Here is a 17,445-nt window from a genome sequence, read left to right on the forward strand (position 1 = left end):
TCGAACCCGGACCGCCGAGGTGGGAAGCCAGCGACTAACCGCTTGAGCTATGGCCCGGCCTATTAGCTCAGGCAGTTAGTCGCCGGCTTCCCGGGTTTAAGCCCTGGACGGCCATGTGGAATTTGTGGTGGACGATGTGGCACTGGGAGTACTTCGGTTTCCCCTGCCAATTCTCATTCACTGCTCCATACTCTTCATCATCTATTATCTGGGGGTGGCAGTGGCCGACGTAACAAGTGGACTCAGCCTCACCCCATCCCAAGATGGGGGTCACCATTTCGGAGGAACACGCTGCCCACTTCTCGGAAGTGTTTACTGCGAGCACGCAAATACTTGTACACCGCGTGGGCAGATAGAGCTCTTTATTTCCGTTGAAGGAGGTGGTATATATATATATATATATTTATGACTGTGCTTTAACGCACAAGGTCAGGTTCGTCTGTCTGTTTGCGTCACTACAGTTCTGCGTAGGCAAAATCGATCAAGCGTCTGTTTACCGTCCAGTCCACGGCAAGGGGCTCAGGGTCGCCGCCCCTTTCGTCTCTTAGGAAAAGTCAGTCATTTTGACGGAAGGCAGGCAGAATGGCCATTCAAGGCCGTGGAAGTCCATAGGGTTGTGAGACATCGAGGCTCCCACATTTTCTAGACAGTCGGCTCACAGATGGCGGTGAGGTTGTTAGCCTTACACGCCGGCTGCAATTTACTCCCAGGAAGATTCTTGGTACTGGTTTCTGTTAGAGGATGAGTCGACCCCAGGGCCATAGTGCGGCTGGAATGATTACGTAAATTGAAAAATCCAGTGGTCTCAACGGGAATCGAACTCGCGACCTTCCAGCTTGTAGCAGAATGCGTCAACCAACTTTGCTACCGCGGCCCCGACCCGTGCGCAGTTTCTGCGGTAAGAACGGAGGCACAGACGAGAGGACTGTATTCAAATGAAGCCTCAGGACAAAAAAGTGGACTGGATTAAAGTGGCACAGGATAGAGAAAACTGATGGACTTTTGTGAGAGACGTGCTGAACGTTAGGGTTTCACTGCAGGCGGGAACCATACGCTTCTGCAGGAATCTCGTCCTACGCAGCCAGGAAGCTGTATGAACTAATGACGTAATAAAGCTGCCTTTTTCATGATCCTCCCTCTGTCCTCTACAAGTAACATTAGCCTCCAGAGACAGAGCGAGTACCGCCATAGGAACACGAAGGGACGTTCCTGTGGCAATACGGCCACACCTGCAAGAGAGATGGAACGGAAATATCAGATGAGTATTCATACTGTTGTGCAGTCTTCTGAGTTGCAGTCCACTTGCCAGACCTAGGCATAGATCAGAAGATACTGAAAAGGATGAGAGAGAAGTTGCATGTGAAGATGCCGACTGTGTCAAGATAGGGGCCACTGGAAGGCTCTTATGAAGACGGGAATGAAACTTCAGGTTCCATAAATTTCTTGGAACTTCCTGAATAGCTGAGAAACTATTAGCTTCTCAACAGAAACTTTGCTACACTAAACCCGTCAAGTGGCAGATGGTTACCACTGTTTCGGACGAATATACTGCCTCAACCTCAAGACAAAAGTGACTTCCACCCTCAAGATGGAGGCAGTATGTTCCTCCGAAACGTCGGTAAACTTCCACCGGAACGCACGGTGTCACATCCCATTATGCACTGAGATGTTCAGTTCGAGTTAGGGCGCCAAGTGCCCAAACTATTCGCTGCTTGTATGTCGGCGACGGGCGCACACAGTCGCCATGTACGTCACGTCGAGACGTCCTTCAGGAATCAGTCACCTTCCTGCGGGGGCAACGCACCCACTTGTTACTGCGCCTCTTATCCTGGTCGGTGGAAAGGGGGAACTGAACGCATAAACACGGAAATGACGTTCCGCCCAACTAATCAGCCAGGGACTAACTAAAAATAGGAACCCAAGCGCGGTTTGTCCAGGAACCCTTTAAACCCCTTAATGTGTCACCCTCTAAGCCACAGTGGCAACTGTCCGTAAAAGGCAAAACTATCCCTGTATCAGGCCGTGGAGGCCAACAGATGAATGTGAGACGACAAGGCTCACACATTTTCTAGACAAGCGGCTCAGAGATGGAGGTGAAGTTGTCACCCTGAAGCGTCGGCCGCCCTTTACTCACAGGAAGATTCCTGGCGCTCATTTATGTTAGAGGCAGAGGCGATCCTAGGGCCATAGTGCGGTTGGACAGATTAAGTGAATTCAAAAATCCAAAGACCTCATCGAGAACCGAACCCGCTATCTTCCAACTTGCAGCACAGTGCCTCAACCAACTAAGCTACCGCGTGTCCCGATAACTGTAAGTACAGCCCTTTAAACCATAACGGTAACTGTATGCCCCTCTGTGAACGTTCAAAACCCCGCATTCTGCACACGCAGTGTATTTCTGTGTTCCGTATGGTTCTCACAATAAATAGCATTAACCGGTTGGGCTTTGTAGTGGAGACGTAATGTGTTCCTTTTGAGGTACGGACTGAACTCTGCATTCTGCACACACAGTGTATTTATGTGTTCCGTATGGTTCTCACAATAAACAGTGACTGTTTCCCTGAACAGCATTAACCGGTTGGGCTTTGTAGCAGAGAAGTAATGTTTCTTTTGAGGCACGAACTGAACTCTGCATTCTGCCCACGCAGTGTATTTATGTGTTCCGTATGGTTCTCACAATAAACAGTGACTGTTTCCCTAAACAGCATTAACCGGTTGAGCTTTGTAGTGGAGACGTAATGTGTTTCCTGTGAGGTACCATGTGTGTGTATATACCATATTATGCACGTGAAATTCGTTCAGGATTAGGAGATGAGCCTAAGGGACCATGAACTGCAGATGGTGCCACTGGTCCACCCCTTTTTGTGATTCAAGTGCTCTTTTCCGGGTAATTTTCCCAGAGTCGTGAGACGCCAAAATATGGTCACGAGTTCCGCGGGACTCGGAAACAAGAACGACTGTGCTGGTGACAGCCAGAAGCAATTTACCTGCCAATCGAAATTCGTTCATGAACACCCAGGTTAGTGTGCACAGCTCAGTTCCTGGATAACTCACATGCTTCTAACTGACGTCCTACCGAAGCATGGACATATGCAACCCCCCCCCGTAATTTATCTCCCAACCATTGGGTTCCTCACTGTACAAGATAGCTGCAGCTGTCACTGTGTCCCCCCACCTGCACCGTCGCCATGTTATACGCGCACATCGACCCGTCACGTTGCCATGACGACAGCATCTCTCCCTAACGCTTTTCAATCTGCGATCTAGCCAGTGAGGGCGGCTAATTAGACGGGCCTATGTGCAATGGGAAGTGTCCCTACTACACGCACGCAACATAGAAGCCGGGGATCGAAGCCACGTCCACACACTACATGGAGATAACGGTGATTATTGGGACCCAGTCACCATCGAATGGTTCAGCAAGCCCTTCGATACATTTCACCAATAACACATTGCGAATCGGACAATTCTTAATTATCTGCAGATCACCTAATGAGGATGTTACGCTGCGTGGCGTCGAACTGTCGGAGCACAGTGAATACTGTGCAGGAAAGGATATGGAAGGAGGCGGCCGTCGCACAATTTAATGTCTGGTTGAGGCATTCAACCGGACAGACTGAGGAAATCCAGGATCCCGAACACAGATGCAATGCGTTACCCGGTTGCGTCACTTTGCCCCGTATCAATTTCTTAAATTCTGTGCTACTGTGACAAGACAAGCAACCACATCCCGGACGAAGACCAGGTACTTCCTCTTGTGAGACAAATGCGTTAACGGTCACCACATGGAACTAAGCGATCGCTTCGGGGTCCAGACAGTACAAACGTAAACCCGATATCGAGGTCCAAAGAACTTAAGAAAGGTTCCAGGTTCGAATTCTAGCCCGGATGCCGTCCTTCCAAGAAATACCGAACACGCTGGCTCGATCAGCAATGCTTCCGATTTGTATTCGGTTCGAATCTCGGCCAGGATACTGACTCTTATGGCTAAGGTTATTCGTGATATTCCTCAATGCCTCCAGGTAAAGGCCGGTACACCCCTTCCCTTTCATCCAACATTCCACGGTATACTCGTACAGTCTGAGCTACTGAGTGTCGTCATCTCAAAGGAGTGTCGCGACTGACAAGCCCAGTTACTCACGGAATTTCCTGCCTTTAAGCAACCCGAAGACGCGGTCGCTTGGCCGGACCGTGAGGCATATAAACCCGTGATTCTATGGCACTGCTTTAACAGCCGATGCACACATCTCTATCCATAACCAACTTCAAGGAGCTGAGCCCTTGTTGAGAAGCCGTCACCTGTGTAGCTACTCAAGAACTTCCAAACATTTTACGGTATCCGAAGGTTCATTACCGTGTTCACAAGAGCCTTTAACAGGTCCATACCCCAAGCCAGAACAATGCAGTAAATACCACTCAATTATACATATTTTATACATATACATTTTAATATTATCCACCCACCTACGTCTTGGTCTTCCTAGTGGTCTCTTTCCATCTGGATTTTCCACCAATATCCTACATGCATTCTTCTTCTACCCTATTCGTGCTACATGCCCTGTCAATCTCATCCTCCTTGACTTGATCATTCTAATTATACTTGGAGAAGAGTACAAGTTATGAAGCTCCTTATTACGCAGTTTTGGTCCCGTCACTTCATCTCTCTTCGGTCCAAACATTCTCCTCAACACCCTGCTCTCAAACACCCTCAGTCTATGTTCCTCCCCCCCCACACACACATGTATGCATGCAACATTATCGCCCATGTCCGCCTGTCGCACCCCGTTTATTCCTAACGGCGCGTCCAGAAGACAAGAGAGAGAGGCTTGACCCGCAGGAGCAGCATCGAGTAACAGCGGCAAGGAGACGCACATGTCCGCCGGTCGTGCCTCACAGGAGAATCACCCTTCCAGCGCTGTGCGGTGCCACGTGGCCGTTACGTCATCACATGGGCAGATGGGGACGAGCAGCAGAGAGGGGAGAGCCCCCCAAGTTATTTAAATCGCTCCTTCAGTCCCGAACGAAGGCAAGGGGTAGTGAACTTGGTACATCAGCTGACAGTAGGCGCCGACAGACGATGAAAACAATATGCCTAGTCACTAGTCACTAGTAATTAGTCAGCAGCAGGGACTTCTATATTAGTGGTGGCCTAGTCCGATCTAGTACCCAGGTCAAGATGGGTGGGTCACCACCTCCACTCCCCTATACGTCATGGCGTGGTGCGTAGTTAAACTAATGGACTTCATATTTACTTACTACTCGACGACGAAGGGGAAATCAGGAGGCTAAACAGATTTAAACCATCAGATTAGCCCACCAGATTCGAATAATACAACACTTAACTGCATATTACTAAGCAGTTAAAATAACAAATATAAATCACTCCGTCCAATGTGACCTGTAAGTTTTTTACTACATAAAACTTAACGCCCTTACATGTTTCGGTCTCTGTGGACCATCTTCAGAGGGCAAACATCACTACAAATAGGAAACCACCATCACATAAGTTTTTACACGTAAAGTACGTACACTTATATGCTACAATACATAGTACACTAGATAGAACATTTCACAAACACAGCAGTTTCCTGGGAATGTAAAGTTTTTTTTTTTAATTTATATTTGTAATTGTTAGTGTGACGGACCAGAATGAAACAAATCAAACTCAGTTAAAATAAGTATTGAGCATGTTCATTGGAATATGCTTACCACGTCAAGTACTCTCTTTCCTTTTGCTATATGCAAATTAACCACAAAATGTACATATTATCCACACTTAATGGATAGATTGTATAATTATTGGAGTTAAATAAAAAAAATATTTACCTCACTTGAACCAATAATTATTCCAGGCTGAGAAATTTGTGAAGCGTGTAGATTATGTCGCTGAGATGATAACATTAAGATGGATATAAACAGTGTGAGCGTGTATAAAACAGTGGCCGAATTTTGTGTGCACGGTTATGAATCTTCTGGTTCCACAAAAAGTGACGAAGATGAGCGACTATCAGCTTCTCATGAAGACGTCTGCTACCTTCCTGAGAAGCAGATAGCCACTCAAGAACTTCCCAGCATTACATGGCACCCGAAGCTTCAACACTGCGTCCATCTCCGTCTAGATCGTCCTAGTGGTTTCTTTCCTTCAGGCTTTCCTACCAGAACTTTCTATGCATTTATCTCTCCCTAACCAGATGACGCAACAGCGCGTGAACAGGAACACAAAGTATGAAACCGCCCGTCACTCGTCCTTCTCAGGGAACTGGTTCCAAAACCAATGCGCGACGAATGTTATTCTGTGATGTGGTTATGTTTCGCAGGAATTTTCTGCCTCCATCTTCACTGCAGAAGAGTAAGATACGCTTAATTCGACGTCATGATTATATTATCACTAAGAAGCACCACGACCAACCCCTTCATCTACAGTTTCGAACAAATTATCGCTTGACGATGTCGTGCGTACATCAGTGAGTCAATTGTTCAGGACGCACCGCAACCCCGCCGAGAACAGTAACGAGTTCTCTTGTCAGCAGCGAGGGAAGTTCTACTGTCGGGGACACACGCCGCACACCATTTGCTTCACGTGGCCAGGAACTGGAATGGTGGACCGGTCACCACGTAAACAAACCTCTGCTGAGTGTGACATTGACCTTTCAAGAACAATGGTAATTATAAGTACCACCTACTTTAATATTCAAAACTACCCACGCAGTGTGTTTATGTGTTCCGTATGATTCTCATAATAAATAGCGACTGTTTCCTTAAACAGCATTAACCGGTTGGGTTTTGTAGCGGTGACGTAATGCGTTTCCTGTGAGGTACGGACTGAACTCTGCATTCTACCCACACAGTGTATTTATGTGTTCCGTATGGTTCTCACAATAAACAGCGATTATTTCCCTAAACAGCATTAACCGGTTGAGCTTTGTAGCGATGACGTAATGTGTTTCTGTGAGGTACGAACTGAACTCTGCATTCTGCCCACACAGTGTATTAATGTGTTCCGTATGGTTCTCACAATAAACAGCGATTATTTCCCTAAACAGCATTAACCGGTTGGGTTCTGTAGGGGAGACGTAATGTGTTTCCTGTGAGGTACGGCCTGGATTCTTAAAAAAATTTAAATGCGTGTTAGGGTTCGCCGGATTCAGGAGGAAATTAAGAGGAGATTGAACTCGGGTAATGCTTGGTACCATTTAGTCCAGAACCTTTTGCCTTCTCGTCCGCTGTCGAAAAACATAAAAATCAGAATATATAAAACTATAATTTTGCCTCGCGTCCTGTATGGGTGTGAAACTTGGTCTCTGACATTAAGGGAGGAAGATAGACCGAGGGTGTTTGAGAACGGGGTGTTGAGAATATTTGGACCGAAGAGAGATGAAGTGACAGGAGGTTCGAGAAAACTGCATAATGAGGAGCTTCATAACTTGTACTCTTCTCCAAGTATAATTAGAATGATCAAGTCAAGGAGGATGAGGTGGGCAGGGCATGTAGCACGAATGGGGGAGACGAGGAATGCGTATAGGATATTGGTGGGAAGTCCAGAAGGAAAGAGACCACTGGGAAGACCAAGGCGTAAGTGGGTGGACAATATTAAAATGGATCTTAGAGAGATAGGATGGGACGGCATGGATTGGACTGATCTGGCTGAGGTAAGGGACCAGTGGAGGGCTCTTGTGGACACGGTAATGAACCTTCGGGTTCCATAAAATGCTGGTAAATTTTTGGGTAGCTGCAGAATTGGCGGCTCCTCCAGAAGGGCTCAGCTCCATGAGTGAGTAATTAAGTTAGGGTTCGCCGAAGAGGAAGGACCAGCAGCAATTTACGCGACCGACCCGACCCAGGACTGCTGACTAGAAGTCAGGTTATATCCAGGAGGTCCTGCGGCCGGCAAATTCAATCAAGGTGTTCCGTGGTTTTCCTCTTTACCAGAGCAAATGCTGAGTTGGTACCCATATTCCACACTACAGTGTATGCTTCACATGCAGCCCTCCCAACGGTAACATCACAATCAACTGCTCAACCTATCTCCTCTGCTAGTAACAAAGTCCACTCAATTTCTAATCCTTTTTTCTTTGCTACAGCTTTACCCTGTGTCAAACGTACCTCTAGCAGAAGGCCAAGCGGGCACTGCCTATGAACCTTCAGAGCGGGCCGCGCCATAGCTCAAGCGGTTAGTAGCCAGCTTCCTACCGGGTCTGGTCAAGTGGGATTTGTGGTGGACAAAGTGGCGCTGGGGCAGATTTTCTCCAAGTACTTCGGTTTCCCCTGCCAATCTTCATTCCAGCAATTGCTCCACCATCACCCTCACCTATCATCTGGTGCTGGCACAACGGGCCAGAAGTGGCCGCAGTACAATGGACTTAGTTCCACCCCACTAGCAATAAAAAGAACCTTCATAGGGGGGAAAATTTTGTATCCCTCCAAATATAGCGTCTCTTACTACCCCCGCCCACTCTCACTCTTTTGGGCTCAGGAGTTTAGGGCCGGAAAGACTTTCAGGGTCACATTATGTGAAAGCTAGACAAAGCCAAAGATTATTGATTTCAGACATGCGACACCGTGCAGTATGGCAGATCGTTAAAAGGTTTCGGATTAATCTGCTGCCTTCATCCTCAGGATCACATACACACACCCGCCCCAGTACCACTTTGTTCACCATAAATCCCGCATGACTTGGCCTAGAATCGAACTCGGGCAGCCATGGTAGAGAGGTAAGAGGAGGGGGGGGCTGTGGCCACAAACATCCCCGTTCCGACAGCACTACGAGCGGCCACTTAGTTGCCTGGCAACTGACGACTCTCTCTCCTAGGTTCCGCGTGAGGTCGCGACTTCAGTGGTGACTTTGACGGGATCGAAACCCGGCTTTCTTCTGTTAATGTTACTCTTTCGGAATGAGGGAAGAGCGGTTACACATAATTTTATTATTCACAAAATACATTCAAAATTTTAGTCGGGCACCCTGAAGGAAATAACTACATGCTGACGGCAAGAAAATATAAGTTTATATCGAACATGAGAATGGGCTTTTACGCATTTCCGCCACAAATGCAACTTTATTTACAACTACTCCTTTACACAAAAATAAAAATTAACCATAAAGAAAATTAATACACTTTTCAGCCCTACTCGGCCATCTTCAGGCAACTGTCTAACTTGTCAAACTGCTACACTGTATTTTCAATGTAATTAAGATTAATTATTTATTTCTTAAGTTGAAATATTTCAGTGTTTTGCCATTTTTCGTCATCCACTCATTAAAAGGCAACTGCTGAAGGACATCACTCGCTACGTTTCCAAGCGCTGCGTCAGTGTTTGCGTGTTATTTCTGAAACTCGTATGATCGTCCGTGTGATGTTATTACCTTGATATTATTGGACTAGCCGCGTGTGTGTCACTTGCCTGAAGATGGCAAGTCGGAACATGTAGCAATTTCTAATGGTTAATTTTCTATTTTCATGTGAATGAGTAAGTGCACGTGGCATTTCAGACGGAAGTGATGCATAATGCGACAGGATGCAATGAACACTAACATAAGTGGATGTGAAGAGTCTCACGAAGATTAGGATTGCCTTCTTGCATGTGACGCTAAGCACTTAGTAGAATGGTACCAACGTTTCGGAGGGATCTGCTGCCTCAATCTTCAGACAACCGATAGAAGAGCGCGACTCCGTGTGATGTAACAAGCAAACGCCCAAAGCGTGCGTTCTCTGGCACACCCAAGTCTGTCACACATCTGATAGCACACCACAAAATTTCATCCTACGAACGGGGGAGGGAGGACATTACTCATGACCATAAGGGAGGGAGGACATTACTCATGACCATAAGGATGTACATGTACATCCTCGCGTCCTAAATTATATTAAGAATTGTACGTGTATCAGTAACAATAGAAAGACGCAGGTACACGCTCACTGCAAACATGCGAAGAGGAAAAATTTAAGAACAAACACAAACACACTCTCTCTAACTATAACGTCCGACTATACAATTTATTACAAGAACTGGCGACACACTGGGTACCCTGTGGCGACACACCCGTTACCTTATGGCGACAAACTGGGTACCCTGTGGCAACACACCCGTTACCTTATGGCGACACACTGGGTACCCTGTGGCAACACACCCGTTACCTTATGGCGACACACTGGGTACCATGCGGCGGCATATCCGTCACCCTGTGGCGACACACCCGTTACCTTATGGCGACAAACTGGGTACCCTGTGGCAACACACCCGTTACCTTATGGCGACACACTGGGTACCATGCGGCGGCATATCCGTCACCCTGTGGCGACACACCCGTTACCTTATGGCGACATACTGGGTACCATGTGGCGACACACCGGTGGCGGGGTAACGCTCGGCACAGCAGACTATGGCTGTGGCCGGCCCGTGAGGTTGCTCACCCGACTGGATGAGACACGTACAGTACGGCCACCATAACAATCCACTGTGCTTAATAAAGGATACATTTCCTGGAAGAAGTCTAGATGAGGGGGCTGCAGAATATCCAGCGCCGACAAAACCTGCAAAGAAAAACGTGCATGAAGCCCACACTGCCCAGCATCGAAGGTAAAGTTGTCCATGTGCTTAGGTACTTTGTAACTTATCTAAGGACGCTGGCGCCATCTACGGCTGCTAGTGTCGAATAGTACGCCGATTAGCGAGCAACGGAATGGACAGGATTTCGAGAAAAACGGCGGTGTACTAATCGAAGTATTATCCCGGCAAATTATCTGGAGCGACCGAGAAAAACCACGAAAAACCTCGGTCATAATAGCCGGAGTTCCGGCCGAGATTCGAACCTTGCATCTCCCGAATGCAGGCCTCAAGCGTTACGCGCTTACTTAAGCACCAGGTCATTAAGACGTATAGAGGGGTGGGAGTACAGTTCCATGTATTCTTAACATCAAATTCGTATAGAAGTGAGTGTTCAGCTTCACGCCTTGGCCGCGTTCTGCAGAAAGTGACTCCCCACTAATTGGACAGGAACATGGGTAGGGCCCAGTCTGTACAATGAAGAAAATAATCCTTGCTTCCAACAGGAATCGAACCCTGATTCTTCTGCTGTCCAGCCCGTAGCCTGCTCACTACACTCGCTACTCCAAGTCGGCTCAACATTGCATCCGCATGGCGCATATGTGTAATGACAGCTGTGAGGAGAAACCTGTCCTAGTGCGATTTAGTCCTCCACAAATCCCACACGAACTGGTCCGGGAATCTGCGGTGATAAGCCGGTGGTGACCAGCCTCCCGAGCCATGGCACGGCGCGCAAGCGCATTCCTGCGTCAAATTATCGGCTGTTCGCGTCATAAGGAATGAACCGGGTCGCCAGTTTGTTCTGATGACGGCTGAAGTCGCGAACCGTATAGCCTTGATCAGTACAGTCTGCACGAATGAAGAACGGCTTGAGTTCCTGACACACAGCATGAAGTGTACTCGTGCAGCGTCTGTAAAGAACCTCATACCTCGGATAGGCAACCTTGCGGAACAAAACGAAATTTCGGGTAAGTTGATTTTGACTTCCAACGTGTGTTGAGTCCAGTTTCCCTCTAATGATGACATATATTTAGACACCCTACACTCACACACTAACCAACTAAGGCCGCGCCATAGCTCAAGCGGTTAGTTGCTGGCTTCCCACCGCGGTGGCCCGGGTCGATCCCGGGCCTGGTCAAGTGGGATTTGTGGTGGACAAAGTGGCACTGGGGAAGGTTTTCTCCGAGCGCTTTGGTTTCCCCTGCCAATCTTCATTCCACCAAATTCTCCATCATCATAATCACCCGGGGCAGGTACAATAGGCCCATCAGTGGCCGCCGTGCCCAGTGGACCCAGTTGGACTCCAGCCCCCACTAAGCGAATTAAAAAAAAACCTAACTAAAGAGCTGAATAGACAGCAAACTTGTGGTGGCAAACTATAGTCCACGGAGATTGTATGAGTATTTTTCATAAGGGTTTCAGCGCCTGTGTTTCTCACCATCCGTCCATTAAAATGGCATAAATTAGGCATATTCCGAGTTTCAATTTACTAATAAGTACTTAAAACCCCAAATTAATCCCTTCAGCTATAAAGTTTGCCCAACCCTGCGTTAGACCAAAGAATAGCGCTGGACCATAATGCCAATCAAGAAAACTTGGGGTAGCTTATTTCCTGTAAGCATCCGCAAGCCACACGGAGCCCCATTTTCCGTTGAGACAGTTCCAAAACATCTTCTGTATCTCATCATGGTTGCCGCCGCGATGACTAGCTGCTGGAGCCACAGCACAGGGACTGGGCGGCTGGGAATCGAGGTTCGATTCCCAGCAGGGATAAAGTATGTTTGTCTTCCCCACACCGTCAAGACTCTGAGACCCACCCAGCCTCCTATGTAATGGGTACAGTGGAGAGTCTTCCTCGGAGGTAAAGCGACCGGGGCGTGAAGCTGGACACTCAAATCCATGTGCTGCATATACTGAGAATATATCGAACTATATCTCCACTTATCCAGACGTATTGGTGACATGATGCTTAATTAATTACAAAGACAACTTTATTAGTCTATTAGTCTATGGTCATGCAATAGTGCAACCCCCCACTATAATTTCTCTAAGGGGGCCCATACACGTACGAGTCTGGCTCGAGAGTCCGACTCGGCTCGGGTTCCAATGAGCTAAACTCGTCCGTGTGTGGGTCGCCACGCTCATACGTGTGTGGTGAAATTAATCCTAGTCCGGCTCCTCGCCGAGCCGGACTCGTACGTGTATGAGCCGCCTAACACGTCTGACGTTGCGTCACACCTTCAGGAGGACTGAGTCCACTTGGTACGTCGGCCACTGTTCAGCCTATTGTACCAATCTCGGGTGATAGGGAAAGATAAATGTGGAACAGTCGGCAGAATGAGAATTGACAGGGGGAACTGAAGTACTGAGAAAACCCGTCCCAGTGCCACTTTGTCCACCACAAATCCCACACGGCCAGGTCTGGGCTCGAACCCGGGCCGCCGCCTAACCGCCTGAGCTATGGAAAAGACCTCTGCTTTCAACGAGTTTTCCGATCGTAACCAGTTAAGTTTCCAATGATGACGTAAGGATTTACGTCACTATCTGTGACGCTGCAGCATACTTACGTTCTCGTGCTTGAAGAAACAGAGCATCTTCAGCTCTCTGAACACGCGTTTGGAAGAAACCAGCGACTGGAAGACGTTCGGTAGCTTCTTGAGGGCGACTCTTCGCCCATCGCGTGGGTCTGTCACCGCCCTAAATGAACAAACAAACAAACAATCCGAATCAGAATGTGGCGTACACACAGCATGAAGCGGCATCCTCTACAGGACACAACATCGACAGATGCTCGGGAGCTGGTTCGTCTTCCACTTGTGACGTACTCATTTTACGACGATGACAATAATATAAGTCGTTGAACAGCAGGATAATTGTTGAATAAAAAAATCAAAATGCCATGGAAGGAAGCGGTCAGGACCAAATTTGAAGTGACACGTGGTTGGAGGGACTGAGGAAAACCACAACACCGCTCAATTAAGCTAGTCGGTCTCTGGGTCTCGTTTTTGAATCCGGGACCTCACCAGTTCGGAGAAGTGCCAGCCACCTGACTGTGTCGCTTCTGCAGAAAAAGACCAGGCAGCTGACGTAACACATGGACAAGTGAAAAGGGGTTGCTTTTTAAATGGAGCCCCCGTCCTCTCTACAGTCGCCCCTGAAACTACTGAGAAGTTCTATGCCATCAGAACAGTTCAGGCGATAGTGTCATGACTGTACGTCTACGCTACTTCTGGTGATGGCGTATCGCAGGAAACACGCCTATTATTTAGGGCACTGCTCATCGCCCTGAGTTTTTTCAAGCACAACGTTTCGGAAACTGTGTGTAGGGGACGGGGAGTCATGACCTGCAAGGGTTAAATACTTTGATGCACGCTGTTAAATTATATTAGAGAGAAGTGGGGGGTGGTAGTGAGAGACACTACATTGAGGGGGGGGGNACAAAGTCCAACCGGTTAATGCTGTTTAGGGAAACAGTCGCTGTTCGTTGTGAGAACCATAAGGAAAAATGAAGGGTTTATAAATGTTAAAACTGGTGGTGCTTATAGTGACCATGGTGCCTCAAAGAATTAAGAGAAGTCACCGGTAGCTTTCCGTCTGACAAGAGGACAAAGGACAACCTTAGCAAACAGATCTTGACTTGACATCGTAAGGAAATGGGATCTGGCCTGCCCCGGTGTAATCTTATCTGGTCCGGGCAGGGATCTCTCAGTTGCCTGGATCTGAACTTGGCTCTACAGACAACATATCGGTGATGGGACATCATCACTCACGGTGTGGAGAGGAGGCAAATGCACGGAAACCAGACCGCGACCACTTCTTCCACATCCTTTGCAATTCACTTTTCACTAATTGTCCTATCGCTTGACAATATAAAGTCTTAACAAACAAACGAATTCACAGGAAGTTCCTAGGTAAATTGAAGCCTCGGGGGTAACATTAAGCACTGGCTTTTAGGCAGGATCTGAGGTTCTCACAGCGGTGGTTACGAAAAGTTCTGTCTCCTGGGATATAATGCCATATATTCCGCTGAAAGTGAACCGAAGTTTCGGAGCACTTCACCTCCATCTCCAGGGACGAAGAGTATGTCAATCCTGTAAGCCTGATGCCCGCGAAAACAAATTCGGTTGTCACGGTGCAGCGTGCTTTTCGAAGGCGATTCGGCATTAATCCGCCCTGTCCTAAGAACATTCGACGGTGGTTTCGACAGTTTCAAGAGAGTGGGTGTCTGTGTAAAGGAAAAAGTCCAGGACGACCACGAGTCTCGGAGGAACATGTGGCGAGAATCCGTGTTGCGTTTGAGAGGAGCCCGCGGAAGTCAACAAAGCGAGCTAGCCATGAGCTTGCGATCCCTCAATCCACTGTCTGGCGTGTGCTAACAGTACGTCTACACTTGAAACCATACAGACTGCAGCTCGTTCAGGCACTTACCAATGACGACAAAAGGAAGCGGATGGAATTTTGCGATTCGATGCTGGAGACGATGGAAGACGAAACCTTCATTTCACGTTTAATTTTTAGTGATGAAGCGACTTTTCACTTGAGCGGCACAGTCAGTCGTCACAATGTGCGTATTTGGGGAACAGAGCACCCACATGAAACAGTTGAGCACGAAAGAGATTCCCCTAAGGTGAACGTCTTCTGTGCTGTGTCTCAGGACAAGGTTTATGGTCCCTTTTTCTTTGAAGGAAACACCGTTACAGGACAAACCTATCTCGATATGCTCCAAAACTGGCTCTTCACTTCACTGCAAGCAGATTCGCATGACTTCATTTTTCAACATTTTTCACCGCCCCATTGGCGCCTGATGGTCCAAGCCTTTTTAAATGAAAACGTGCCCCAGCGATGGATTGGTCGGAAGGGGGCCCCAGACCTTGCTCTTTGTGCTTGGCCTGCGAGATCCCCAGACCTCACCGTGTGTGATTTCTTCTTGTGGGGATATGTAGAAGATCGCGTTTATGTTCCACCGCTACCCACTAACCTCGATGACCTTAAACATCGAATAACAACAGCAATTAACTCAGTGCATCGTGATATGCTGATACGCGCCTGGGAGGACTTCTCTTATCGCATTGATGTTGCCCGTGCTGCAGGTGGTGGCCACATTGAACGCTTTAAAGACAGGAAATAAAAGTTGATTGTGAGTAGTATACTTTTGACTTGGCTGGAGTATTGTATTACTTTCCTTTAATAAAATATTGCGTAATAAAATCGGTTCATTCTTTTTGAATAACCCTGTATACTAGAAGGCAAAATTTTCATTTATTTTAACATCCCACTACAGTGTGTTCAGACTTCAAACGGACAATACAGATGATTAACGCACGGGGCCAGTATTCACAGAACAACAGGCCCATGCGTCTTTCTGCAGTTATACAATTTCAATTTAAGTCCAATAAGGACATGCCACCGACCTTGTGACTACTATTTCTGGAGGACAAAGGAAAAAACGAAGTGGATTTTCTTAGGTTTCTGCGAAGTATTTCACAATTCGGGGCACGCGGTAGCGTAGTTGGTTGAGGCACTATGCTACAAGCCAGATCAAGTCCCGATGAGATCATTGGATTTTTTTTTCAATTGACCTAATCCTTCCAGCCGCACTATGGCCTTGGGGTCGACTCAGAAACGAGTACTAGGAATATTCATGGGGTTAAAGAGCGGCCGGCGCGTAAGGCTGACAACCTCACCGCCATCTATGAGCCGATTGTCTAGAAAATGTGGGAACCTCAACATCTCGCAACCCTATGGGCCTTCACGCCCTGTTACAGGGATAGCTTTACTTTACTTTTACTTCATGATTCATCCATTATTAAGAAAAAACGGCACCTCGTTACTGATCTGTGAGGATTGCTTTGAAACAGATTATTCTTAAATCACAGCAGCGGTGTAAAAAGGACTTTCTTGGTATATAGAGTTCAGATGTGAGGCAGCAGTCTCGGTTCTGCGGTGGGTGTATCGGAAAAAAGAGAGAAATTCAAACACAGCCGTCGCGTCTATCCATAAGGGGGGGGATTCTGTCGGATTCAAGCGTTCGGTGTCTGGACATTAAAGTTCGGAAACGAAAAAAAAATCACCTCTATTCCAAAAAAACCTGCTCCCAGGAACCTGTACCCAACAGAATGGAATCCAAATGCGTTTGTGCACCGTGACGTACCCTCACGGGCCCTTCCGCTCGTCTTTTTCCATTATCTCAAAACCGTATGGCCCTCGGAGCATGCGCACTGCATGTCGTGTCATTCGCGTCCTTTCGTTTGCTACTTAGAAATGCGAACATTATAACACACACAACTAAATTTGCCTGCCTGCTGTTTTGTATGGGTTTGAAACTTGGCCTCTCAGCGTAAGGTATATGAGAGAAAAGGGGGCTAAGGGGGATATTGAGGGAAGAATTGACAGGATGAGATGGGAAGGGCACGTAGCACGTAAATGAGCTAAGTGAAATGTAGAAGAAGTATCCATAGGAAAATCTAATGGAAAGAAACAATTTCGAAATTTCTTAGCGTAGTTGGGAGGATAATATTAAACCGGATCGTAACGAAATACGATAAAGTGTGAACTGGATTCATGTGGCTAAGGGATAGGGACCAATGGTGGATTCGCCTGACACATTAATGGACCTTCAGATTACATAATATGTTGGCAATTTCTTGAATAGGCGTGAAACTATTAGCTCCTCAAGAAGGATCCAAAGTTTTCTTCGCCCCGACAAATGATCTGCCACTTGCTGGCGAGATGTATATATAGAAACTCACGCAGGGCTGAGCGAAGTAAAGGGATACGAGACAGAATTACGAGACGAAGAGAAAGAAACGTCAGCAGCACGGCTTATTGCTACACAGTCGCGTTCAGTATCCAATGACAAGAAAAAAAGGCAGCTCTTCCCAAACTTTATGAGTTACTACGCTT

General features: G+C 47.3%; 1 protein-coding gene across 2 annotated transcripts in view; it reads right to left on the reverse strand.

Moving 5' to 3' along the window:
- LOC111875250 (serine/threonine-protein kinase NLK) overlaps window positions 1-17,445 on the reverse strand; it is a 114,505-nt gene that overhangs the window by 28,821 nt on the left and 68,239 nt on the right. For both annotated transcript variants that reach the window (XR_002844697.2, XM_023871322.2), the window contains exons 2-3: window positions 13,110-13,239; window positions 10,474-10,529 (exon numbers count right to left, since the gene is read on the reverse strand). Coding sequence is in view for 1 of the 2 variants with exons in the window: in XM_023871322.2 (XP_023727090.1) it covers window positions 10,474-10,529; window positions 13,110-13,239 (186 nt within the window). In the remaining variant the exon portion in view is untranslated. The remainder of the gene's footprint in view (window positions 1-10,473; window positions 10,530-13,109; window positions 13,240-17,445) is intronic.

The sequence above is a fragment of the Cryptotermes secundus genome, unplaced genomic scaffold (assembly GCF_002891405.2).
Source record: "Cryptotermes secundus unplaced genomic scaffold, Csec_1.0 scaffold526, whole genome shotgun sequence".
Lineage (NCBI taxonomy): Eukaryota > Metazoa > Arthropoda > Insecta > Blattodea > Kalotermitidae > Cryptotermes > Cryptotermes secundus.